We start from the raw sequence: 27,558 nt of genomic DNA on the forward strand, positions 1-27,558 counted from the left end.
GGGAGGTGCTCAGTGGCACGGTTGTCTAAGGCTTGACAGATGTTGTATGGAGGTTATAAATGAGGTGCTGTGCTTTGGAGATCAGGACTTCAATTTTTAATAACTGATAGGTTACCTATATTTGCTATTCTCAGTACCTGGTGCCTTACTGTGATATACAGTGACAACTACAACACCATATTTTTAAGAAGAAGATGGCCTTTAGCCCAAAAAATAGCTTGTTTTATGGGAGGTGATAAGTCCTATGAGCTGTCATCCTCATCTTGGAGTTTTAATATGTAGAAGTTCTTCTCCAGGAAAGTTCTTGCTCTTTCTATACAGTGTGTTTTAAAAGGGAGAATAGAAGACACAGAATTTATAGGAGTTCAGCAGATTATGTTCTTAGGGAGCTGATTTATGAGTCTCATGCAATTCAGAATGGATTATCTAAGAGCACTGACTTGCAGACAGAGTAGTTCACATTCTCAATTGTCTGTTCCACCCTGCCATTTTTGATGAAAGGACAGTGCAGGTGTTTGAGTACCAGTGTCTGTGTCTGTACAGCTTTAAGTTTGTACTCAGTCTTTTTCTTTGTATGTTGTGCTAATAAGCTAAAAGTGGAGTTGCTCAACAAAGTGTTTCTGCAAAGCCAAACTTAAAAAGATGTATGGATTAAAGCTGTGAAAAAAAAAAAAAATTAGCTGTCCTAATTTGCAGAGTACACAGACATGATTTAGAAAAAAATCTGAGAGGTGCTTGGGCATAGTGGATCCAATTATGATCATGTGTTTTGAAGAATTGTAGTTATTTCTGAAAAGAAGTAGTTTCTTAAAAACATTGAAGACATGTAGTTCTCATATTGCCACTAGAGATTTATTCACTTGATATTCTTTATCTTGCCATAAGATACTAAGTTTTTTGCATCATCAATTCATAAACATACTTAGAGGTAACATGTATTTTAAAGTGAATTTCTGGTCTTTGTGACTTTTAACCAAAGGCTATGTAGTAAGAATTGTAGGTGGCTAATTACAGTAAACTAATTCTATGCAGGAGAGATACATGGGAGGATAGCAGGGAGGCTATAATAAAAAACTTCAACATAAAGAAACTTACGTTGTGTTTTGGGGGTTTTATTAACAAGATAACTACTATATTGATATTTTTAAAAGCTGTGTTTTAAGTAACATTTCAAAGTTGTAGAGGAAAGCAGGTTTTTCTTGCTTATAGTTGATATTTCTGTAATGGTATGAACAGTTTAATTTTCATCATTTGTTGAGACTTTTTGGAATAATTATCTAAACTACTACTGTGTGAATGAAAGGTTTTGAAAAGTGACTGTATATATGGTGGTTTTTGTATGCTGAGAAACATGGAGCGTTTACAAGGAAGATGTCTCAACACAATGTAGTCTGTGTGTAAATTTAAGTACTGTGATATGAGTATCTAAGTCTCCTGTGCAGGCTAAGAGATTTACTATCTAGCTACTGGGCTTTTCTTTTATGCTACAAGTGGTTTCATAGCTTTTACGCCTTGCTTTGTGCTGTAGTATCTGAAGTTTGTTATTATAAAAATATTGATATCAGCAAAGTCTAGCCATTTTTCATGAGTATTTCCTTGTGTTATGCAAAACTTTAAATTTAAAAAGCCTACTGTATAGAATGGAGGATTTTAAAATCTTTTTATCAGTTTTTTTTTAGCTTCTAATTAGCGAGAGTACTTGGCTAAATGACATCCTGATATCTTTTATAAGTGACATTTATACTTATATCTTTCTGCTTGAATAAAATTTGCATAGTTGGTATAATTATTATGTCAGGAATATGCTGTAGGCTTTATACGTTTGAGAAGCAAAAACTAGGATTTAGGAGTGCCACTTTATTATTATGAGTTTTGTTGTTTATGCAAAGTTATTGCCAGGGTGAATATAATTGTCGCTCTTGGTCGAATAGTTCTGCTGGAAGCTAATAAACTGAAGTATAAGCAATTTCATGAGATAAAGTAATTTTCACATTCTATAAGCTACAGTCCAGCTGTGTTAGAAATATCTGTGAAGAGCCTCATTTGTTACTCTTCCTCACAAGAAATGGATCTTGAAGTGCTACCCTCACCTCTTCCCCAGAAAATTCTCTTTGTACTTGATCAATGCTCAGAAATCCTCTTTGGTTTCCCGTACATGCTGGTCTCTGTATCCATGAGGTAAAAATCCAAAGAGTGAAGATCTTCAATTAGTCAACATCAAGGTTTACGTCGATTGTGTTGCAGGTGCATTGGTTGATTCCATTGAAGCTCGACATTAATGCACATGTGCCCTTTTTCTGAGTATCTAAAATCATGGAGACTGTGAGGAAATACTGGATGAGAGAAAATGGCTGGAAGAAACATCAGAAACAACAGTCTCAAAAAAAAGGTGTAAGACTGTCTACACAGGAAGGTAGGCTGTCTTCAGTGCAGATCTTTCTTTAACCTTTCTGGAAAGAAGGCATATTTCTTCCTTAATGTGGAAAGCTAAAGCAATATAAAGCAAGTTGCCACTGTTGGTTGATTTTTATTTTTTTAGTTAGATGTTCTCTGCAGATTATTGGTGGATTACATAAGGAAGTAAAAACCATTAGTTCTGTTAGGAAACTCTGCATTTAAAAAATAAATAGTTCTGAAAGATTAACCAAGGACAACTCTTTGTTCATACTGGCTCCATCATTTCAAGTGTTAGGAAATAGTGTCTTTGAGTTTAAATTCCAGGAGGGGTGATCTGGTAAGTGGACTTACCCAAGATCTAGCTGACAACTGGTACATTCATAGTGAAAGATAGCATTTGTTTTGTGCTGCTCGATCATAAGGACGAGTAAGGAAATATGTTAAAGTAAGCAGAGGAAGGAGCAGGCTTGGAAATGTCATTGTAGGTACAGCAAGGATGCGATGCTTCCACTCTGCAGTGAGAATGGGGAGTGTAAAACATGCTGATGGCTGACAGTTTAGGGCTGTGAGGTAACATGTGAGTGAGCAGTTGCTAGGTGTAGCAGTTGGTTTATGAACTATTTTATCAGGAGAGCTTTTTTAGCTTGAGTGATCTATATTGGGATTAACCCATTCGGAGGCTCACAAGAAATGTTCTAGATATCTCTGTTCATGATTTCTCCTACTGATGTTTTGTTCATGTGAAATTATTTTCTTTCTTTAGTGCAGTCCCCAGACTTGTCCAAAAGTTTTCAGAAAACCAGATTCTCATGAAATTAGTTGTGTGATGACTACACTGTCATCTTAGAGTATTGATGTGCTCTGAATTTGTATTTGTATTGTACTACAGCTGCTATAAATTTTCCAATTGATAATGCTTGTACATAGCATTATTTTTAAGGGCATGTTGCTTCACCAGAGCAAGCATACAGAATAGCTGTTACAAGTTATTTTTGAATGACAAATGCAAACTAGACTCACTTAGATAAATGGAGGATTTTTTTTCTTCTGGAGTTTAGTGCTTCAGACAGCCTGTGTGTTCATTTGTGCTATTGACACTAGAAAAAGTATCACTTCTTTTATTTCAAGATTAGCTGTTAGCAGTGCTAGCAGCAATGAACACCAGTGGTTTTAAATATGGTAGTGTAAAATTACTGCTTTATGGTTAGCCAGTTCTTACAAGCTGGTAGCCCTGTGGCAAAATTCACAAGAGTAAATGTCTGCTTAACCACCACACACTGAGAAATGCTGAAGCTAGTGACTAACCATGATACCATAAGATGTGTGTTGTTCTGCAATTTATGAATTTTTGTCTTTCCCTGCACACACATTTAAAAATGGTTTTATCAGGGAAGCACAAGGGAGTATTGATGGCTCAGTTGAATAAATTTAAAAACAGATATACCTACATATGGATTGCAGTTCTAAAGCAACTATTTTATTGGGCGTTACACAAAACAGTAAAGCTACATTCTTGATATCTCTATATGTCAAAGATAAACAAGAAATTTAAGGTGATTTATGTTAAGTAAAAGGCTGCTTGTCCTGTTTTTCTGGTTTGATTTTTCATAATGTGAAGGTTGTAGAATATTTTTTGATTGTGACCTTTTTTTATTGTGTTCAGATGTTAGCCTAATGTGCAAGCAATGGAAGTTCTCTGTATGAGGGTCACTAGGCTTTCACAGTTGGAGTAATTTATTTGAATATTTTCTGGGGCTTGTTCGTACCACATGGGATGAGGGAAATCTGTGTGTGCTATATAAAAAGTTGTGGAGCAGAAACTTTTCAAGTGAGACAAAGGAAGCAGTTGCAAATAAGTTAGTGTATAGCTGCCATGACTGAAAGTGGAAATACTCAGTCATTTGCATACCCTACACCTTTTACTTTTTACACTGATAAATCTGAATGTTAATATTGTGTGTTTGAAAGCAGGTAGGTGGAACATTTTTTAAATAATGGAGAAATGTTGCTTACAGAAAAAATCGAGATCAACCAGTCTGAGTCTTGCTGCAGTTTTTTGGTTCTTCTCTAAACCGTCTAAGCTTATAGATGCTGTAACCTTAGATCTTAATCTATATAGAATTGTAAGTCATAGGAAATGCAACTTTTTAGGTTGCTGTCTGTGAACACCTTCTTGTATAGATCACGTTGGGAGAGTATGAACTCAGACCTTTTGTGCAGAGCACACTGGCTTGTGTGTTTGGCATGTTTTATTCTTTGGATAAAAAGTAGATCTCAATTTATGCCAAATACCTCTTGGCTATAGATGATGTTCTTGTCTTCATTAGGCTGCAGTAAAACACTTTAGAAAAAGTGTAGCTGCCCTTTCCTCCTGCCCTTTTCACCTCCATGTAATTACTGAATTTATGAGTTTTTTTTTTTTTCTTTCTGAGTCTATTGGCAGCTTCTTTATTTGGAACTTCCTTCTCTTTTCCATCCAGAAAGGTATAGTCAAAGTGCCCTGGACTGAAATATCATTAATCATGTGATGGGGCCATGCTAGACAGAGATTATCAGAAGTGTGCCTTTGCTACCATTCTGAAGTATTTCTACAGGCCTGAAAATTCACATCTAAGCATCAGCATTTGTAGGGATGGGAACTTCAGATTGCAGATTTGCCATATGGGCAGAGCTTAACTGAGTCTGAACCTGGGATCCTCCATCACAGTGTTTCCAGGGACCCTTCTCAAGAAGAGAGTACAAGTTCCTTGCCAGACTGTATTTCTGACTCATCCATCGCAAGCAATCAAGTAACCTTTTCTAGGGAGACTATGAAAGTGTCTTGTTTGTGCTGTCATTGTGTCTGAGCTTTTTCTAGTGCTAAGCTGTTTCTGTGGAAAGTTCAGTTTAGAATGGTATGGAGACCATAGAATCAAAAGAAGAACAATGAACCAGCTTATTATAGTGGGAATCTTCATTTTTTGTGGGTTCAGCTATCAGCTCTGTTGTGTTGGCTGGCTTTGTGTGTGTGTGTGAATTATTAGCTCTGTCTCAGAAATGGACTGATACTGGAGAAAGCTCAAGAAGGGCTTGGTTTGGTGTTAACTGTGTGCCATAGACCAGCTGCAAGCCCTGTTCAAAATGTTATCATCAAAAACCTTCTCCAGAACTCTGAGCTAGCAACTGCATTATATTTTTTCAGTCTTAATTTAGTTGGTATTAAGCTCATAAGTGTTACTCAGGTTGTATTGGTACCACTTCTGCATGATGTAGTACTGATACCTCTTCATGCACCTTCTTATCACTCTCTTAGATAAAATTTTGTTGTAGCAAAGACTTCAAGTATTGACATAGGACTCTTGTGGACTGTTTTTATTGTTGCTTCTCCATTTCCCAAGAGGCATTTAGAGTCCTGCCTCAGGGCATACACTAGATATTTCTTTGTACTGTGAAAGATATTCCTGATTTGGTCACAAGGACTTTCTGTTAATGTCAACATGGTTTTCTGGCACAAGGATAACACTCAACTGCTGTTAAAAGGCTGTTTGTCATTCAGTTTCTAGCTATCCCATTTTTCCTAGATGATGAGGACTGACTATTTCGAAGTTGCACAACAGCAGTTTCCTTTAGATACTCTGTAGCAAAGCTGTTTGCAAATAGTTTCTAAATATCTCAATCTGTCAATATGGAGATATCTAGATATAGGTGGTTTAGATATTTTGATAAGTGCAGCTGTTTTTTCAGTTTCTCAAATAGGCATAAGAGTGACAAATAGGCATAGGTTTAATGGATTCTGCTGGGCTGGAAAAGCAGTCTCACAGACTCAACAAAATTCCATATTCCTCAATAAAGAACACTACTCTTGTGGAAATAGAAAAACTTTCACTTTCAGCACCACTACTAGCAAAGCCAGTGAAGGTAGATACTGGAAAAATTAATTTGTACATTGAGATGTAAATCTAGGGATTGATTTATTCAGCTTTGAGACATATTTTTCTGCTGTTGAAGCAGAGTTTTTGCATCTTTAGGAGTTGGTTTTTCAAAAATAAGTACCAATTTGATTCAGAGATGTTTGAGTTGCTGATGATAAAGCAAGTGCTACTTTGAGATCAGATTTCTTTGACTGGCAGGACTAATGTTGTTAGCATCATGCATTATCTGCAAGAAACAAGTCTTCTTCAGGAAAGATGCTTCTGTGGAGAATTATCTACTTAAGTGGAAACATTTTTTCAATCCCAACTTTCAAGGACAGATGACATAACCTTTCCTTGAAGGGCAAGAACACATGCTCTTTTTCCGTGTGCATCGTTTTGCCTTAAGTGAAAATGCAACATGAGGAAATACTGCCTTTGCAGGTTGGTTTCTGCATTCCTTCTACTGCTCCAGAGCTTCAGAATCACTGCAAAATCCATCTTCCTAGTGGTGAAGACCACCCATATTAACACTTTGATTCATAAGAAGCTGCCTACCATCTGAGTGAGATTGTCAGATTCCAGATTGGAGAATATCTGTTTTAGGAATTGTCCTGTTTATTTTACAGCACAAAATACCTTCCTCCAGTGGAGAATAAGCAAGTTCATAAAGCTGTCCCCACTGTTTTCCCTTTTTTCCCAGGCTTTTCTGTATTAGATGTCCTTATGCTAGAGCAGTAGAAGTGCTTTATCAATATAAGATTATATTCTTGTGAAATTCCTCCCTTCTTTTGAAGGAGGGAGAGAAGTTTGGCAACAAACTATTGCCCTTCTTAGGAAAGTGCTACAGTTGTCTTTACAATTATCTGTTATTGAAATTCAGAAAATAATGCTCCATGTAACATGGTCTGTGATATGAAGGGCCTGCCCATAGAGAATATGTCTGATTCTTGTGCCAAAATATAGTTAGTGTTTAAACATTCAGGTTGCTAACTATTTGGAAGATACCTGCTCAGTAATACCAAGGCAATTTTGATTGCTGAATGTTCCAGGTCTTTTTCCTGCAACTGAAGGTTGATGTCCTTCAGGATTGGATGTCTCAAATGAGTTCTCTTGCCATAGGTAGGGAATAAGGAGCACCCAGACTTTCACTCTTATTTTTTACAGTCTGATACTAGATGGCTTTTGAGTGTAGAATGATACTTCTATATCATCCTTCTCTTATATTTTTGATCAGGAGCCTTCTGAGACAGGTGAACATGATTAGGTGAGATTCTTGTGAAATTTTTATTTTTCCAGTACCTATCTGCTCTAATTACTACCAAATAAGTATCCAAGAGTTGCTTAAGAGAAGCATTGTTAGGTCACCTGCTGAAAAACTGTTGTCTAGTTTTTCTCCTCTAGCCCTTTATAGGAGGTTATGAGAAGGATGGAAGCGTCTCCAGCTTAAGGAGGTTGCAGACTTACAGAATGCATTGAATTCTGTTAGAAGATCAAGGTACAATATTAACTCTACAATATTAGACACTGATTTAAGAAGCTTGTTGATTTGACACTGAGGTTACTTAAACTATTTTCTGAGACAGCAGCATCATCTTCTTAGAGGCACTGTTTGCTGTTTAGGAGTAGGCTGCAGTGGACTGTGCTTGAAAGAGAATAAAGTGACTTTCCTTAACACACAGAACACACACGAGGTTGGAAGAGACCTTCAAGAGATCATCAATTCCAACCCACACCCCAACAACTCAACTAAACCATGGCACCAAGTGCCATATCCATTCATTTTTTAAACACATCCAGGGATGGCAATTTTACCACCTCCCCAGGCAGGCTATTCCAGCACTTTATCACCCTTTCTGTAAAAGAGTTTCCTAATATCCAACCTATAATATACTGGCGCAGCTTAAGGCTGTCCTCTTGTTTTGTCATTTGCTGCCTGAAGAAAGACCCACCTGACTTCAGCCACCTTTCAGGAAGTTGTAGAGAGTGATAAGGTTGCCTCTGAGTCTCCTTTTCTCCAGGTTAAACACCGCCAGCTCCCTCAGTCATTCCTCACAGGGCTTGTGTTCCAAGCCCCTCACCAGCCTCATTGCCCTCCTCTGGACATGCTCAAGCATCTCAACATCCTTCCCAAACTGAGGGGCCCAGAACTGGACACAGCACTCAAGGTGGGGCCTCACCAGTGCTGAGTGCAGAGGGAGAATGACCTCCCTGCTCCTGCTGGCCACACTATTCCTGATACAGGCCAGAATGCCACTGGCCTTCTTGGCCACCAGAGCACACTGCTGGCTCATGTTCAGCTGGCTGTAGACCAGCACCCCCAGGTCCCTTTCTGCCTGGGCACTGTCCAGTTACACCGTCCCCAGCCTAAAACATTGCAGGGGGTTATTGTATATACATCTCAGTACCAGTATTCAAAGTTCCCTCTTGGTCATTTGGCTTTGAGAAAAATGAAATGTATCTTCAGGAAATCAAAAGGTAGAGAGACTCAAACCTGTGCCAAATGTCAACACATGGATGGCTTCTCAAGCTGCCTTTATATGGTAGCTTTTGACTTGTGTTTGTTCTGGAAGTGCTAGTAACTTATGGAATTCTAATAGGAGCAACTGAAAACAAAAATACTTAAATGAAGTGTTTGTAACTGATAAATTAACAAGCTGAAGTCTTTAAAAAAATGACTATTGACACAGCTTAAGTCTAACCACTTTATAGTACATTACAATAATTCAGTTCCTCTTTTTGCAATTGCTTCATTGAAGGAAACACTGTATTGGTATTTGGAAGGTTGTCATTGAAACAGAAGTCTATTATAGTTTTAATAGGATATGGAATCTAGTTATTTAGGTTCCATAAATAAGCCAGAGAATTTAAGCCTTTTACTTGAAAAATTTGCATCTTTGCATTGTGGTAGCGGACTATGTATTATGTATTATGTATCATTATGTATTTCACCTCACATTTGTCATTTCATTCTACTTAATTCCATGTAATAACATGGAATATAGAAAAAAAAAATCAAGCTAAAATTTAGGCTACTGTAGTTCTTACCTATTATTTTTACATTTGATTGGCCTCTTTTTGTCTAAGGAAAATTTCTGTAGCAGGATTTGGTATATGGTATCACATGCAGCACAGATTTTGCTCTCATGATGGGCCTATAGGTGCCACTGTGATAGCTACAAAAGATGGTAGAAGAATTCTAGTCATCACCTGGTTACCTGAAAAACAGTCCCTTAGGCTGTCCCTTATGAAAGAGGACACAAAACATACCTTGGTGTAATCAGGTAGTTACAAACTAGTGCTCACAGAAAAGGGTATTTCAGAGTTGGGATTTAAGTCAATTGGATTCTTGTTACTTATCATTTAAAAAAAAGTTAAGCTGTGTGTGCATTATATTTATTGCAGTCTGTTTGTATTTCTCAACTATTCATTTTAAGACATTTATTCAAAGTTCACTTACAAAATTATCCTTTCCAATGGAAATAAACTGCACAGGAATGGAAGCATTGCCACCTTTGTGGAGTCTTTGGCTGATGTAGTACCAAGTGTGGAAGATGTTTCTTTAACTTTCAGGATTGCTACAGTTGGTAAGAATACGTAATGGTTTGTGAGCATGTACAATTTCCATCTTTAGGGTATAGGAGGAAAAATGAGCACTTCACTTGTTTGTGCAAATGAGAAGGCGAAAGCCCATTTCCTCCCTCTAGAATTCCTGCTGCTCAACTCGTTGTTCTCCATAATGAATGGAAGGTGTAGATAGTTACCTATGAAAAGGTTTGAAGCTTGAATTTTGATTAAGAGGCTTCTGAAACTGGTGACATCAGGAATCAATTCAGTCTTTTTGTAATGAAATGAGAGATTTATTCATTACTTCAGCTACACTTTTGTGGTATGTTAAGCTTTCTCAACTCAATGGCAAGAGAACAAATACACTGGTTTTCTAGAATAATTCTATTTGAAATTAGCTTGTGATCAGTATCATGGTATTTCCAGATACCTCTGCTCAGTTTTTGGAATTTATAAAATTATGATAAATGCTGTGGCTTTTACAAATAGTGAAATATTATTGGCTTCAAGATGGCAGTGGTAACTCTAGAATACAGATGATAGCAAATTCAAGAGACAGATTTTGCAACTAGATTTGCAATTAATATGAACACAGAAATTATGGTTCATATTTCCAGATAATTTGCTCCCCTAAGTGACACATCAACCTGGAATTATTTCCTAAATTGCTAGCAAGAGACTGAAGCATAAGCATAAAAAGTAAGGGAGAAAGATACTGCCATTTTCATTGAGCATGTCTGCAATAATCCAGCTACTCTATTTGCATTTTCCTAGCTGTTGCTTTCACGGAATACTTGTTTCTAAAGGTATTTTGTTCATAGTAGCTTCCAGAATGACAATTACAATGTATTTTCTTGAGCTGCAAAAGCCAAAACCACTGCAGACTTCTGAATTTGGAAGAATTTGGCATCTTTTACAACAGAACATCTTGGTATTCTCCATCTCCTCAAGATTCAGAGTATTTTATTTCACTGTTAATGTCAGCTGTTTAAAGACCCTCATACAAGGATGTCCCAGGTCTGTCCACTGCCATTGCCTGGTAATGGAATGAGCAATTGGGCATTGTTGCACTGAGGTGGAACAGGGAGGACATCACTTGTAACCCTGGATACAGTCACTAGCACTCAGCCAAAGCAGGGACCAGGCATGTGTGGCTCAGGCACAGTGATGCCATTCTTTTTGGTGGTAGCTTGGTCTTTGTCCGGATGTGAAGCTGTACTCCCAAGTGTGCAGTAATTTAAACATTTACATGTAGAATTTGGTGGTGGGGTGTGCTTATTCAAGAATTGGAGCAGTGTTTCTCCCTTTACTCACAGCTCACTGATTATGAGGTTAGTGGCAGCCAGATGAGGATAACTTTGGGAATACTTGGAAATTTCAGGGAAAATCAGCAAGGAAATAACACACAGTTACATATACACACCACAACCCTGCTACCTGAAGCAGATGTTTCTGCTTTAAAACTTTTTTTAGAGAAAAGAATCTTCAGATATTTTCTGAGGGTGTTGATTTCTTCCAGTGAACAGATGTCTGAAGCAGGCCAGAGAACAACTAAATGCATTTGTTTGCCTTCATTCACTTACTTGTGACTTCTTCACATTGCTTTATCACTTTATAGTTATTTTGAAGTCTGGTAACATTTTATTATATTTTATGAGATTTTGCTACTGAAACTCATTTCTTAAGAGATTTGCCCAGCGCTTTCCGGAATGTATGTGTTTATACATTTTATTACACTTTTAAGATAGTTACAGTAGCTGTGTGTGACTTGGGTGTGTTACTTTCTCTGCTCTCTTTGAAAACATTTTTGCCTATTGTGCTGAATTACGTTAAATAAAGTGATATCCTTCAAATTGTGTATTTTGATCTTCTGGAACAAGGTTTATTCTCCCTTCTCTCCCAAAGTGTATCTTGAAGTGAATGTATGCATTGTCAATTTGTACTTTCTAAAATTTTGCTGTGTCCCTACAATTCTATTTTACTCTTGCAATCAGCTTTTAAAATATAGGATCATCTTACTTTTAACCATTGAAGTTTTAGGTTTTTACCATCCCAACATTTCACCTGATGGTCAATGTAGCCATTACCCTGCTGTGCTTACTGTCATGTCTTATGTTTTTAAGTCCCTTCTGTATTTTGGGTGTATATACATAGATAATATTTTTACTGTAATATTGTTCCCTAGAGAGACTCATTGGTTACTTGTTGGATATGGTAGACATATTTTGAATGAAGCTACAAAACTGGTTGAGCATGTTTAGAAGTACTAAGTGGCATTTTTGAGCCATGGACCTGGAATTGGAACAGTTGTCATGAAATGCATGTATCCTAATGTTTGTACTTACTGTGAATGTCAGACCTGTATAGTGTGAGTCAAAAACTGTGTGGGTGAGCTTTGAGTCTTAAACCTAGGAATGAAAAGGTTGACAAGGTTGTTGACAACCTTTATTGTTGACAAGGTCTGATTTCAGGAAGTATTGCTCTTCAGTCAGTGTATATATTTTTGTCAAGAGATGGAATCTGCATTCTAGGAAACAATACCTTTCAAACAAAACGAAAATTGTTAATAGTACAGATCAACCTGCCAAAAAGCCACAGAAGTGTCTGTTTTGTCATTGTTATGGGAAGTTCATGCATGGTCTTTTTCAAAGCACCTTTCTTTTAATTGGCTCAGTTTCAATGCTTAAAAATGAATAGCATAAATTAAGTTACATTTTGGAATTTTTACATAAGATACTATTCATATGCACTTGAATACCTTCTGCTGTAAGCTGCCTGAGATCAACCTGTTTCCCTGCAGCATCACTAGTTAAAATGGGTGATCAAAATACCCGCAAACGGTGAAGTAAACTATGTGAAGATACATCAGATTTTTTTCCAAATTAAGTAGTTATTTTTGTATAGTTTCTCTAATTTGCTCAAGTATTATTTTCAGTGTATTAATTTCTATTAAAATTATAGTAAAGCAAAACTTAAGCCTATACTATTTTTTCATGTGTAGGTTTCTACAATCCAGGAACTTGTTACTGGTTATGAAGCCTCTTTGAAAACTTGCGACCTTTTTAGTACATGTGGTAAGTTTCTATGGTCTTACATTAATTACCCTGTAACTACTAATACTGTTCATGGAAGTTATCAAGAACTTTTGAAGTGCTGATACATTTTGCAAAAAAATAGTTACTATACTTTCCAGTTAAAAAATTCATTACAAGACATATTTGCTGAATTTGCCAAGCTTTGTTTTTGTGTTCATTTTTCAAATGCAGTCTTCAGCTTTACTGGTTATTGTAACCTTTCCCATTTTGTTGCAGAAAATGGAGAGAAAGAGCCCCCAACAACACTGCTTTGGGTTCGGTATTTCCTGGCACAGCACTTTGACAAACTTGGCCAGTGTTCTTTGGCCCTGGATTACATTAATGCTGCAATTGCAAGCACTCCAACATTAATAGAGCTATTCTATTTAAAAGCAAAAATTTACAAGGTAAAAGGGGAATTTGGACACGTGGAGATGTAGTGTATTTAAAAAAAAAAAAATCAACCCATCAGACTGGTGTGAATGTGTGGGTAGTATTTCAGTTAGCAGTTGTTAAGGGCATCAGTTTTCATGCAGGTTTCTTTTTGGGCACTGTTTTGTCAGGAAGGAAATTAAAACCTTTGTTTGGGTTTTGCAAAGCCAGTCACAAATTACAGTGAATTTTAATTCCAAAAAAAATCTGGGAGCGGGAGGAGTGAGAATAACACTGGCTTTTGGTTCTGATGGAGAAATACCAGTAACATACAGATTTCAGGAGATGGTCTATAGCAGTCCTCTACTGAAAGTTAACTATTTCATTTCTCCCTAACAGCATGTAGGTAACATCAAGGAAGCTGCCAAATGGATGGATGAAGCACAATCTTTGGATACTGCAGACAGATTTATCAATTCTAAATGTGCTAAATACATGCTGCGAGCAAATATGGTGAAGGATGCAGAGGATATGTGCTCTAAATTCACAAGGGCAAGTATATTGCCTTGATTAAGAGGTGTTTTTCTTGCCTCTGGTGCTTTTTCACTCCTAACTTTTGATCAAATATCTCTTATTGATATCCATTTTTATTATAATGCTCCTATGTCTGATGGTAAGGAACTATGCAGAATCATAGAACAGTTTGTATTGGAAAGGGCCTTTTAAAGATGGAATAATCCAGTGCCACTGCCATGGGTATGGGCATCTTTGGCTATCTCAGGTTACTCAAAGCTGCATCCATCCCAGTCTTGAACACTTGCAGGGACAGGGCATCCACAGCTTTCCTGGGCAACTACAATCCAGTGTATTGCCACATGCTCACAGTAAAATTTTTTTTCCTTGCATTCAGTTTAAAGCTGCCCTCTTCTAGTTCAAATCTTTTGCTCCTGTTGATATTGCTACTGATCCTGCTGAAAAGTCTCTTCCTTTCTCTGTTAGAAACTTCCTTCATATACTGGCAGGCTGCTGTAAGGTATTCTTCTCCAGGGTGAACCTCAGCTCTCTTTTGTCACAGGACAGGTTCCAGCCTTTTGATTTTTCATGGCCTTTCTCTGAATCTGTTCTGACTGGCCTATGTCCCTCTTGTGCTGTGGGCCTCAAAGATAGATGCAGTAATCCAGGTGTCTAGACCCACTAAATACTGGAAAAAATGATTGTTCAAGGGTAGTTGTGGACTATTTTTTATTGCCATACTTCAAAATACCACTTTTAAAATGCATCTGATGGATGCCTTGTTGTTTCCCCTTTGATACTATCTGATCTAGCTGCACAGGAGTGTGTACTATACGCATTATGATTTAGTATTAACACAGATTAATTTATACTTGAACATTTCATTCCTTTAAGCTAGTATTACGCACAAAAAAATTGTTAAAACAGAGTCTATCCCTGAAATATGGAATAAGCACTTTAAATTCTGTTTTTTACATTGGACAAAATTTGGATTCATAAATACCAGATTTTTCTATAATTTGTGGAACTAAACATGACGACTACTTTGTGGGATATCCTGGAGTACATAAATTAGGCTCCTTCATGCTTTTAAATTCTGGATATGGTAACACTTGAAATTGGATTCAAGCTTGCTGGGTATTTCTAGGAATTACTGAAAATTTGATTACTAAAACTTGTCATGTTTGCGTGTCAGAAGTGTTAAAGTAAGAAAGAATTTTATCACAGACTTCTGGAAAGACAGGATATCCTCAGTAACAGTAAATGTTGAACGTAACTCGGTCTTTTATCTGCTATAAAGACTCTTCTGAAAACCTAATGGCTAATATTAATGATATTGGTGGATTTTTAGACTGGTGGATGCCACTTACTTGATGAGGAAAAACCAGCAAAAATTGTTTGCTGGACTCAAGGAATATTTTTTAATAATGTTTTGTACCCCCAAATTGTAGAAGTGAGACTGTGTGTACAAGCATGAGTTAATCTTAAAAACCCGTTGAGACATTAATCTTCAAATAATTGGGGTTTTTAAATCATTTCAATCTATTACTTTCTATCTGAGGGAGCATAGCATATCACGAGTCACTGGGTGTTCATTTCTTGTTGTATTCCAAGTATGTTGAAGGATTGATTGTTTCCTCCTAACAGCCTGAAAGCAGCCACAGTTGAAAGATGCAGCTGGTAAATTACAATAGGAAAACCTGATGATGACTCTTATTTCAGGAGGGAACTTCTGCTATGGAGAACCTTAACGAGATGCAGTGCATGTGGTTCCAGACGGAATGTGCCGCGGCTTATCAAAGGCTAGGGAAGTACGGTGACGCCTTGAAAAAATGTCATGAAGTAGAAAGGGTAAGTAGGTGCGAACACCACCCACTGCTTCCCCAGTATTTCTCACATGCAAGTAAAGATATTTGTTGATGTAATCAGCACAGTTTTGTATGCTAGAAACATATAAAACTTCTAGTATGACTTTTTACATCAGGTTAATACATGATGATTTTTTGTAACAGATGTCGTCTTCAATATGAAAGACTATTATTGAAGTGAAAAAGTTTCAGTATAAAATACCATAAAATATCGTCTATGCAACTATTCCTACATTAACTTTATGCTGACTTTAGTCTTTGAATAATCACATTATAACCTTTAACTGATTTAACTGAGATTTTTACCAACCAATAGCTTCTCTTGAACAGTCAGTATGATAAGGATATGTCTATACCTGTTAAATATTGTCTGTAAATAATATCAATTGTAATTATACTCACCTCTAATAAAAATAATAAATAAAAGGTGGACTAAGTAAAGGATGAGTAAATGAGTGTCATTTTTTTTTAAGCATTTTTTTGAGATAACAGATGATCAATTTGACTTCCACACGTACTGCATGAGAAAGATGACTCTCCGTGCCTATGTAGACCTTCTAAGATTAGAAGATGTGCTCAGGAAACATGCCTTCTACTTCAAGGCTGCCCGATCAGCAATTGAAATTTACTTGAAGCTCCATGATAATCCTCTTACCAATGAAAGCAAAGAGCAAGAAGTGAATTCAGGTATCTACACTTTAATGAAGGCTCATATGTCTGACACATGTAAAAGCTTAAGCTAAATAAGTTACGTGTTACAGAGTAAATACAACAGAAGTTTTTCCACCTTTCTGTCACAGTAACTGAAAAGAGATCGTAGGTAACAGGCTACAGTTTGCTCTGTTCACATCCCATTACTTTGTGGAACTAGAACATGAATGAATCTAGCTGTAGTTTTAGAGTACCTGGGGAGGAGTGATGTTTCAGAACATTAAAATCAGATTCAGTTCAGCCATTAGATAAATATTAACTAATGAATTATGGAGCAATTGATAGATTTTGTGGAAAAGCAGTCTAAATTACAAGAATTTGATTTTGATCTAATGTATTTAATTCATTACATTGCAATAATAGTTACTACTGCATTAAGTTTTACTACTTTTCACACAAAAGACCAAAAAGGACCAAAGAATAAATGGGTAAGTGTGTTAGCAATATTAATGCATTTAGAACATTATTTAAAACTAATATTAATGGACAACAGACATTCTTAGGAAGCCAATGGGGTGTAGTTTGGAAATCTGAGGATTCAATGGCAGATTAAGATTTTTTTTAATTTTAGGATAAATAGTTGCTTCTCTTTTAGTGGAATTGCACTTAACGGTCAGTGTTGCAGTGGCTGTTGACTAAAGCAGAGAAATTAATTCCTGGCTTTTTGCAAAGGGAAAAATATTTGACATGGGGAAAAAGGGAAGCTAAACTAAAAATGCCACTTAATATTGCAATAAAATCTTACCTTTATTCTGAGGTGAATAAGTTTTTCTATACCTGCCTATAAATAATGAAGATGTATGTTTAAATAGTTGAACTTGCACTTTTGTTCTCTCTAACTTCAAATTGTTTCTGTATATAATTAGTTTGTGGCGGAGGATCTGTTACAGAGAATAGCAATGTATCATAAAGATGGGTGGTGTCTAAGAAGTCATGTTAGTTCATTTGCCTGCTGCTCATTGGGATCCAGTAAGTTATCTGTGGGAGAAAGCAGCACTGTGTGGATGGGGTAAAAAGAGCACTTGCTTCCCTGCGTCAGAATAAGGATGACCCAAGCAGGGAGGTCATAGCCACAAAAAAGATCTGCAAGTCCCTTGGGAGACCATTTTTCTTTTGCCACATTTAGCAAAAACCCTGTTCTCAGTGAATCACCACAGTAAACAGACCGGAACCTGCAGTGTTATTCTGGCTAAACTGATAATTTCCATTTAGTTATCCCATGACATTTGCATGAAATCAGTGCAGTTAACATGGCTATATATTAGTCAGACACTTAAATGAAAAATAGCAAGTTTAGCATATTTTCAGATGGAGTGTAAATCCATCTGGATGTTTCTAGATGGCATTAGAAGCAAGCTGGGCTCCAGTCAACATGAGAGCTTAGTATTGCCATTGATCGTTTTCTAAGGTAAAACCTATGACAGATATAACAACTTTATGTAGCTAACCTTTGAAATCACTAAGGTTTCTGTAACAGCCATGTAAGAGACAATATGCAAGATCAAGTGTTGTTATGCTGTAAATAGTAATCCAGCAGCAGTATTGACCTGTGAAGTGGTGATACTCTAGTGACTGTTGGTAGTTATGGAAATCACAAGTTTGCCATATAGAGATGGGGAGAAGCATAATGACCTGAGTTGTTTGAGAGAAACAAGATTTTTAATTAAATACTTTATGCTGTCTGTTACTTTAACCTATAGAAAATCTCTCAGCCAAAGAATTGAAGAAAATGCTCAGTAAACAAAGAAGAGCACAGAAGAAAGCAAAACTTGAAGAAGAAAGAAAGCATGCAGAAAGAGAACGACAGCAAAAAAATCAAAAGAAAAAGAGAGATGAAGAGGAGGAGGAAACTAGTGGACCCAGGGAAGAGCTGGTTCCTGAAAAACTGGAAAGGGTTAGCATGGTCTTTCTTGTTAAACTCTTGTGATGATCATAAAAAACTTATAACATGGGTTTGCTATCAGATTCTCCTAAAATAATCTAGGTGTTTTTATAAAATCATTCAGAGGTACTTTTTTGTAATCAGTCTCTTTTTATATTAAAGAGAAGTTTTTTTCCTCAATAAATCCAAGTTCTACATTAATATTGTTACTTTCTTTACATTTCAGAGTTTTTTTCCCAAACAGTAGGTCATACTTCATTAAAACAGATACTGAACAAAAATATGTGTTTGGCCTGAAGAAATCTGCCTTTCATACAGTGAAGAGAGGGAAAAGTAACAGAAATTTCTGCAATTTGCAAAGTTTGAAGGCATAAGCCAGTGTTTTGCTATGCACAAAGAACTATGTCTGTTATCACAGTAAACTTAAACCTTGTTGTCTAAGGTGGCTGTATTTAATAGTTTCCTAAATGCTGAATTACAGCACTGAGTGCACAAGCAGTGCCAGAGTTAGCAATGATGCTGTCTTTATCAACATGAAATGATGAATAAACACTTTAAAAAAATCTTGCTGTTTAAATAAAAATGCTGTGGTGCAGTTTAATTCAGAAAGCTAGTTTCAGTTTACGTTTGACCTCTGATTATTTAAATGATTTGAATAACAGAAACTTTTGGTGGGTTTTATTTGACATTTATTTTAAGCCATCATTTTTACTGTTCTTTTATTAAAACAGGTAGAAAATCCATTAGAAGAAGCCATTAAGTTCCTTATACCACTTAAGAATCTTATTGGAGATGATATAGAAACACACTTATTAGCATTTGAAATATACTTTAGAAAAGGTAAAGTACTACTTTTTTTTCTTTTTTTTTTTTTTTTGCTTTACAAAATTTTAGTCTTTCAGTTCAGCCTGTGTATCCAAGTGTAGTGGAAAGTGATCTGGAATACTAACATGAATGAAGCTGAGGTGTGCATCATATCCAATAATACAGTAAATACAGTTTTTGTTTAGTCACCCTTAAACAAAAAAGCCCTAAGAGCAGATTACATTGTAGTATATACTCTTAAATACTGTGGAATGGTATTTGTGGTTTGATCTTTAATTATTTAGAGGAGACCAAAGCTAAATAGGTGGTAACGTCTGGGCTGTGTTGCCAGAGTTGGAGCAGCAAGAACTTTGGTTTATCAAGCAATTTGAATGTGAAAATAAGCTTTGTTTTCAATTCTTTAGAGAAACTGATGTTTCTAGTATTTGTATTAGATTTACTAAAGAAAGTAATGAATAATGAAGATAAAATGTTCTATAGTCTTAATCTTGATTTCCTAATATTTTTTTTCTCCTTCCCACAGGAAAGTTTCTGTTAATGTTACAGTCTGTCAAAAGAGCTTTTGCTATCAACAGGAATAACCCATGGCTACATGAGTGCTTGATTAAATTCTCTAAAGCTGGTATGTGTGTAGGAAATATGTAATTATAAAGACACAAGAAGTTACATTTTTCAAGGACATAATTCCATATTTTTGTAATGTATACTCTTGAAACACAAACTGATACAAAGAAAAATAAAAACATGGGTTTTTTTTCATGGCAATACCAAAAAAAAACATAGGCTGTGCTTCCCAGTGTACTGTGTATGTATTATACCTTCCTCCATTAATCCACCAGGTGGACCCAACAACTCATTTTGGCTAGATTTCCCAGAAAAGTGAGTGTTCTGAGGATCCTGGAAAACTTTAAGATTTAACAAAAATAAGTGGCAGATTCTGGAGAATGATTCTGACTGAAATAGTTTGTGTGGTGAACTTGTTATAGAAAGTTTACATGACAGAGCACTCTTTATGAATGTTTCCTCTCTAAATGCACCAGCAATGTTCGTGTTGACACATTTTGATCTGAGATTTGTGTTTCTGTGCACAAATTTTAAAACTGGGACTTTCAGCAGTGATGCTTGCGGTTTCAGTGTTTTCTACAATTGTTTAAATGGCTTTTTTTTTTCTTCTCTCCCCTTGCCTTTCCTCTTCTAGTGTCTGACCATAGTAACCTCCCAGAAATTGTGAGCAAGGTCCTAACTCAAGAAATGCAGAAAATCTTTGTCAATAAAAACCTGGAGAGTTTCAATGAAGAATTTCTCAAACACAATGCTACCTCCATTCAGCACCAACTGTCAGGTTTGTCTTACTTTTTCATGTTCTTGAAAAGGAGGTGATTTAAGTGAGGTAAATCCAGAATCTTTATCTGCAGTCTGCATTGAGTCTAGCAATTTATTTCCTTAAACTTACAAAAAGCAGGAAGAACTAGGAAATCTTTATTTAATTGGGAAAACTAATAATTGGGGAAATGAGCTGAGCAAAACCAAAAGACAGTCAAACCATCCAGAATGTGGAGTTTTAACTTTTCCAGTAAAATGATTAAGCTTTTTGGTTTTTGCAGTAGATTACATAGTGGAATGGACTTGGACTTTATACTTGGGTAAAGGAAAGTGCATGAATTGCCAGCACATTCATTAAGATGAGATTTTAGATTAAGGCAGCTACAATACAAGGAGCAGAATTTTGCAGAGATGCCCAGACCAGTTTTAGTAAGCTGTTTGTTGTCTGAGAAGCTGTGTAGTTCCATGATGCAGTGTTTTCCTTTCCACCAATGTAGTCTGGTCCAGGCAAAGCACCAAATTTGTGCTGCACTTTCCTTGTACCTAAGCTGTGTCCTTAGCTCCAGATGAGCAGCCATGGTCCTGTGTTTGCTATGTAGACTGGTCTGAACTTCTACTGGGCCATGTTCCACAGTTGTTTAGTAACTGCTGTTCACTTAGCTCCAGTATTTCTAAAGAGAATTCAGTACATCTCTGAGAACTACTCACTCCTGCATTTGTTGGATGGATTTCATTTAGCCTGCTGATTTGAAGGGCTTGTCATCAATGTACTCCATGATATTTTTTTGTACTGAAGATCTGTCAGTCAAGTGAGGCATGTCACTTTTGCAGGAACGGCTGTCCTGTATTATTCAGTCCTTATGCTTCTAATAAATTTCAAAATGGCTTTTGTTTCATTAGTTTCCAGTTACAAATCAGGGAGGAAGCTATAGTTTATTAAAACTTGTAAGAAGTTTAATTCAGGTTTATACTTAAGTTTTCAGGTTCTGTGTGTCTGTCTGTATATGTGGTATGGCATTTAGAAAAACTAAACATTGTGGGTTTTGTCTTGTGATAAGGTGCAAAGATGATGTATTTCCTGGACAAATCAAGACAAGAAAAAGCAATTGCTGTTGCAACTAGATTGGATAAAAACATGAGAGACAAAAATGTGAAGGTAAAAGATACAGTGTATAAAGCCACTGTGTGAGATCTTAAATAGTGTATAATTTAATGCAGGATAATATGCATGCTTCATTTACTGTGATAAATGATTACTTGAAAGAACACGGTTTCAGATTTTTCCTGTGAGTAAAAGATGCATAAATACCAACAGAGAAACCTGTTTGCTGAGACTAGTATTGCTTAACAGTATGTGCCCTTAGAAACAAAACAATTGTGAATTGCATTTATTAACTGATGCTTTTGTTTCTTTAGACATTAACAAAGGTTTTTGAGGCGTTACTTGATGGCAGTTTTGGAAGCTGCCGTGCTCAGTGTGAAGAATATCAAGCTGCATGTCATAAACTGTTTCCTTTCACGTCTGCCTTCATGCCTGCCACAAATGAAGACAACAGCAGCATTGCATCTGTAAATCACACAGCCATTAACCATGATTTGCTGTCCAATGAAATCTGAAGTAATGTGTGCAAGCCCCTGTGTGTGTGTATACCTACATACACACATGTATATGAAACTTTGACTCTCATCACATGCTGGCTGGATACAGATCAGGGTTATTTTTCCAGGTTGTATTTTAATATCTTTAACAGGTATCTAAAACAAAATATTTGGATAGTCAAATGGAGTATGCTATTAGGGTTTTTTTCCCTCCCAATGAAAACTGCCAATATTTATGTAAACATCTTTAATCAGCATTTTTCATGTTTATACTTGTACAGGTTTAAGTCTTTTAATAATTCATCAGCCCTCCCTCACAATAATATGGATATTAAAGACTGCTTTCACTTAAGTGTTGTTACATATGCAGATATATGTGAACATATCTTATTAGTAAATTATCATTTGAGAGTTTTTAGCAGATTAAGACTGAAGTGCTGCTTGAACTGCCCTCTTTGTCTTTACTGTTCTTTAGGGTTTTTTTTTTCTGGGTTGTTTTGGTTGGATTTCTTAGTTTGGTCAGTTTGGTTTCTTTTGAAGCACAGCAACAATGAAAGCATTGTGGGGGTTGCATGTTTTTGTCAGGTGCGTGTCTTTTATGGAACCAGTATTGACAGATATGAAGATTAGGTTTCTGTAAAAAAAACCTAAACCAACAAATACCTAAGGCTTTTTGAAAACTATTCCCTCTACCTTGTGTTCCATAGTTATTGTTTCCTTAATTTGATAGTCAGTTTAACATTTTAAAGCTTTAATACCCTGAAGCAATTCCCTGAGAAGACAGTGAATTTGAATACTGTTTGACCTTTGTTCCATCTCCCCTGTCCTCCTCTTCCTCTGGTTTCTCCCCATCTGTTCACCTATTGACACTTAGGATGAAAAAAGCTGCTCCAATTTTGCATGAGTGCAGAAGGTACAGTAATGGGGAATACAGTTTTTCTCTACATCATAAAAAAACTCACTGGTGGGTAAAAGTCTTAGTTGTCTACTTAAGTATTATGGCCAATACTCCAGAATTTCTCCTGCCTAAATGATATTGCTGTAGGTGCTGTGAGGCAAAACAGAAATGTGTTTTACATTTTAAAACTGTTTAAGGGAGCACAAAGAGGCAGACTACAAATCATAATGAACCTTTTTCTTACTTTGTATTCTGGTGCATTAACGATTAAATATACAACGCATCGAAATGGAAGTTTAAATCTAATATACCTATTTAAAGCATAGCATTGCTAGACAGAATGGCTACATATCACATGACAGCTTTACATTCTATATGAACTGCTATCAAAACATAATTATACTGTGGCTTGTACAGAAAATTTCTGGAAACTGTAATGGAATTATTCAATCTTGGTTTGTTTTTATTTCACTGCAATGTAAATAATTTCAGTAATATTAACTAGCCCCTCAAAGGCAAATACCAGTTCATGAAGAGGGGATTTTATTAAGACAAATAAACTGTTCTAATTAAAATTCTCCTTTGTGTGTCATCTGTTTAGATTAAAAAAGTGGTTGAATGGAAAAATTCACTGTAAAATATTGCCAACATATGTTATGCTGTAATAAATTATTTTGTACACATTTGCCTTTGGTTTGGAATTTTTGCATATTTATGGACATAATTTTTTTTTCTATTGAGTTGTGTTGTTCACCGGTTTAACGTTAACTCTGTAAGTAGTTAAGAAAAAAATTACTATTTAGCAGATTGAGATTTGTGTATCTATAAATAGTAATGGCTTCAGACTGCAGTCAGGTAGGTTTAGATCAGATAACAGGGAGAAGTTCTTTCCTGTGATGGTGATGATACACTTGCACAGGTTGTTTGGAGAAGCTGTGGGTGCCCCATCCCTGGCAGTGTTCCAGGCCACGTTGGATGGAGTTCTGAGCAACCTGGGCTAAGGGAAGGTGTCCCTGCCCATGGTAGGGGGGTTGGAACCAGTGTTTAAGGTCCCTTCCAATTCAAACCATTTTGTGATAGTAACACACTACCCTGAGAAGTGGTGATGTGGTTTTGCCTTAAGTATTCACCATGTGCCATTTGCTGTGGAACAGCTTGCTCAAAAATGTCTCAGGCAGGGAAAGGTAGTGGGCCATAATGGGATTGTTTTGGCTTAGCAGCACCTGAGAACCACTTTATTGGCAACATATGGTAAAGACATGAAGTGATACAGTGTCTTCTTTTTTTTTAGTGATAACACTTCTTTTGCTAGAGATTTAATTCATGCCTTCAAAAGAAGGCTGCGGCACTCTAATAGGACTGCTTATCCAGTCCTGTGCTGTTTAGCTTGACACTTGAAGTCAGACTTGAGCAAAAACACTCAGGGGTACCCCTTCAGCAGTGGATTCCTTGATAATGTAGATGAATAGTTCTGATTTATAGGCTAAGAGTTGTGGGAACTTATGAGAATTCTGGAAATTTGAGTCTTCTGTCATGCAGTGAGTGGTTTGGTTTTCTCTTAGCTTATGTGGAGGCATACAGCCTGCCGAGTTTTCCTCAGGGCTGTCATTGCAGGTGTGAACTTCTTGGGGCAACATGCTTGGCAGTCTGATCTACAAACTTTGTCTTCATTGCAGATGGGCAGGTTGTGCTGTGTACCCTAACTACCTGCTGCTACCTTAAGGTGTCCAGGCAGAAAGAAGGAAAATATGCACATGCAGAACAAGGCTGCTGGTAGAATGCAGGACCTGGTTTATCTAAACAAGGCTGGCAGCATTAGATCGTTCACAAGCTTGCTGAGCTGATAGAGATATTTTATGTTTTGACTGCTCTGATTTCTGGTGGTTAACAAGTTCATCAGACAATGGCCAGAACCCAGTACAGGAGAAGTGTGGCAGCAGTAGTCTGACCTCTTCCCTTGCAGTGGAGGTGCTGCTACTGCTTGGGACACTGTGCCAGCACTGTGAGCTATCATGGCTCAGGATTTATCCATGCTGACTAGCAGGGTATCAAAATGTTGCACCTTTGGTGCAAGAAGCTGCCTATTTGGCTTGGCATTTCAGTCTGGATCTGGTGTGGCTGTGCCCTTCCACAGGGTCTGTGAAACCACATAAGGAGGAACCGAGAACAACAGGAGCAGCAGCAGTGCTTCCTGAATACATAATTATGAATGTAGAACTAATACCACTGGGATATGTGTGCAACAAGGCTTGGGCACAATTCTGACTTGACCTTAGGTTTTGCTGCCCACCCCCAGAAGATGTGCTGCAGCCCCATGATTGTGTGAAATATTCTGTGGTCTCTTGCTATATAAGTTAATTAGGCTTCATTTGCTCTTTACCAGTCTTGGCAACACCTTCAAATGTCCTTCTTTCCAAGGCCTGGATGTGAAGCTGTAGATGCCTTGATTATGATTGCTATTAATTATGGTACACATATTTACTTACCTGTCTTGTTTTCTGGATCTTTGAAAACCTTTTGTTTTGAGCTAGCTTGTAGTGGCTTTTCTAAAATCCTTTTTGCTGATCCCTGCACCAACCAAATCATTTTGTTGACAGCATAAATGCCAAGAGATCTCATTGACTCAGCATCTAATCTTACATAGGGTCATGCCATCTCACACAGTACGCCCTCTTTCCTTCTCCTGTTCCCACAGGCAAGCAGGCATACCCCAAGGCTGACAAACTTCTCATGATAGAAAATAAGCTTGTTCCAAAACCCATGGACTAATGGAAAATCCTGAGCTGATAGGTATGTAGATAGCAAACATTTAGTCCTGAATTGGCAATTACGGGGAAAGGGGTGGTTTCTTACATCTCTGCAGCTGTAGCGTCTAGGAGGAGGTCAAGCGTTAAGTGTGACACAGAAGGCTGAAGCATAATCACGTTGGCATGTGTGAATGCACTTGCAACTTGCTGTTTCAGCAGCAGCATTATCTGTACTTACGGCATTTGTTTTTCACTGCCTCAACTGCAGCGCCTAATGAAGAGTTTGTGGATTTTCCACTAGAGGACAGCCTTGCATCCAGAATATTTTCATAGTAACGAAACGCTGAAGTCTTATAGGTGTTTTGTAGTAATAGGAAAATGCTTATATTTTTTTCTCCTTTCAGGTATTGGAGAGAGGTCTTGTTCCCTATGTGCTTAAAAATCGGAATTAGACTTGTGTTTGTATAACCTAGCTGTAGGCATTGATGTGGGGATCTCAAGTTGAGAGCGCAGCTTGGTTGGACTTATTTCAAAGCATTGGAGAACAGACATATTGGGAAAATGTTTGAGGCCACAGATGATCAGATTGGCTTTTTTGGGAAATCCCATGTCCTGTGCAAAAAGTTTTGCTCAATTCCATTCCTGCCTTCAGGCTGTTGAAGAGAGGCAGAACGTGTCAGCCTTGAAGATTAGCCTTCATTCCAGTTAATTTATCGTGAATTAAACATGTTGTCTGTTCCCCACTTGGACCTTGCTGCTTGAACATGTTTCAAGTCTAGACAAAGTATTTGAGAACATGCTGTTAGCACTTAGGAGGAGGCTCAGGTTTTGAGAGGTTTCTAGATGTATTTTAGGTATGCAGTAAGATGGAAGAACTAATACCTGGTAGTTTTAGGACTGATTTCATATGATAAATGCTCATATTTAAAGCAACATGGAAGGGAGGAAGCAAGGACAAGAGCAGGAGCTATCTTCTTCTTCCCCGTACAATGCCTAGCACAGAGAACTCATTTGAGACAAGGGTTTATTCCACAGGTCGTAAACTGTCATAAAGCCTATCTGTAAACGCAAGCAAACTATACCTGCCGGCCAGGCTCTGTAAACAGTAGTGCAAGAGACATCCAGGAATCCACAAAAAGCTTCAAGCACTAAAGGAGTCTGTTAACTGTCACTGGAGACATTTAATCAAATGTTAGCTAATCCATGCATTTGATTGTATTTAAAATGATCTCTGAGAGTTCCTGAAGTTGGAGGAACTTTTCTATTAGTAAGACATTCCCTGCATGTCTAAATACCTGTCCAGGGAAATTCAGACCACTGGGATGAAGCCGTTAGATTTGCCATGAATAGATTTTTTGGGGGGATCTGTAAGAGAGAGCATGATTTGTTTGCTCAGGTGTTGGAGGACTACTCCAGGTGGTGAGCTGTGCACTGACGATTAGCTCAGGCATTGCAGAGTATCCATCCCCAAAGTGGTATAGGAATGTCAGCAGTCCCTTGCTGTTCCTGCACTGCTCAGGACCACGACCCTCAGCTGTGTCATTTGTGAGCGCTGAGGGACCCATAAGGTGATTCTCCAGGGGATGGGTAATGAAAACCAACAGCCCTGTAGTGATATCAATAGGTGTAGTCCGTCTTCTCTTTGGGAGCTTACACCTTCAGAGAAGTCTTTCTGGTTTAATAGGCAATGAATTAAAAAATCAGAAGGCTGGAGAGCTCTGTTGTATATAGGGGCCTCCCTATATCCAGTGTAAAGCTATAGGCACCTCAGGATGCTGACATCTAAAAATAGTTATTACAGTACTGAACTCTGCAAGGCTGATTTTCTTTTTGCTGCTGAAGTGCCACCTAGACTATAACCAGTTGTGCTGAAAGATGTATATTGATGTGAT

At 37.2% G+C, this 27,558-nt stretch overlaps 1 protein-coding gene across 1 annotated transcript in view; it reads left to right on the forward strand.

Annotated features, from left to right (window-relative positions):
- NAA16 (N-alpha-acetyltransferase 16, NatA auxiliary subunit) overlaps window positions 1–23,602 on the forward strand; it is a 60,988-nt gene extending 37,386 nt beyond the window's left edge. Inside the window, exons 10-20 of the mRNA XM_021530813.4 lie at window positions 12,856–12,928; window positions 13,166–13,335; window positions 13,700–13,852; window positions 15,536–15,664; window positions 16,155–16,368; window positions 18,093–18,286; window positions 19,006–19,114; window positions 19,623–19,721; window positions 20,298–20,441; window positions 21,481–21,578; window positions 21,839–23,602. Coding sequence (XP_021386488.1) covers window positions 12,856–12,928; window positions 13,166–13,335; window positions 13,700–13,852; window positions 15,536–15,664; window positions 16,155–16,368; window positions 18,093–18,286; window positions 19,006–19,114; window positions 19,623–19,721; window positions 20,298–20,441; window positions 21,481–21,578; window positions 21,839–22,039 — 1,584 coding nt within the window. The 3' untranslated portion in view covers window positions 22,040–23,602. The remainder of the gene's footprint in view (window positions 1–12,855; window positions 12,929–13,165; window positions 13,336–13,699; window positions 13,853–15,535; window positions 15,665–16,154; window positions 16,369–18,092; window positions 18,287–19,005; window positions 19,115–19,622; window positions 19,722–20,297; window positions 20,442–21,480; window positions 21,579–21,838) is intronic.
- Window positions 23,603–27,558: the final 3,956 nt, after the last annotated feature.

The sequence above is a fragment of the Lonchura striata genome, chromosome 1 (assembly GCF_050655825.1).
Source record: "Lonchura striata isolate lonStrDom1 chromosome 1, ASM5065582v1, whole genome shotgun sequence".
In the NCBI taxonomy this organism is placed as follows: Eukaryota; Metazoa; Chordata; class Aves; order Passeriformes; family Estrildidae; genus Lonchura; species Lonchura striata.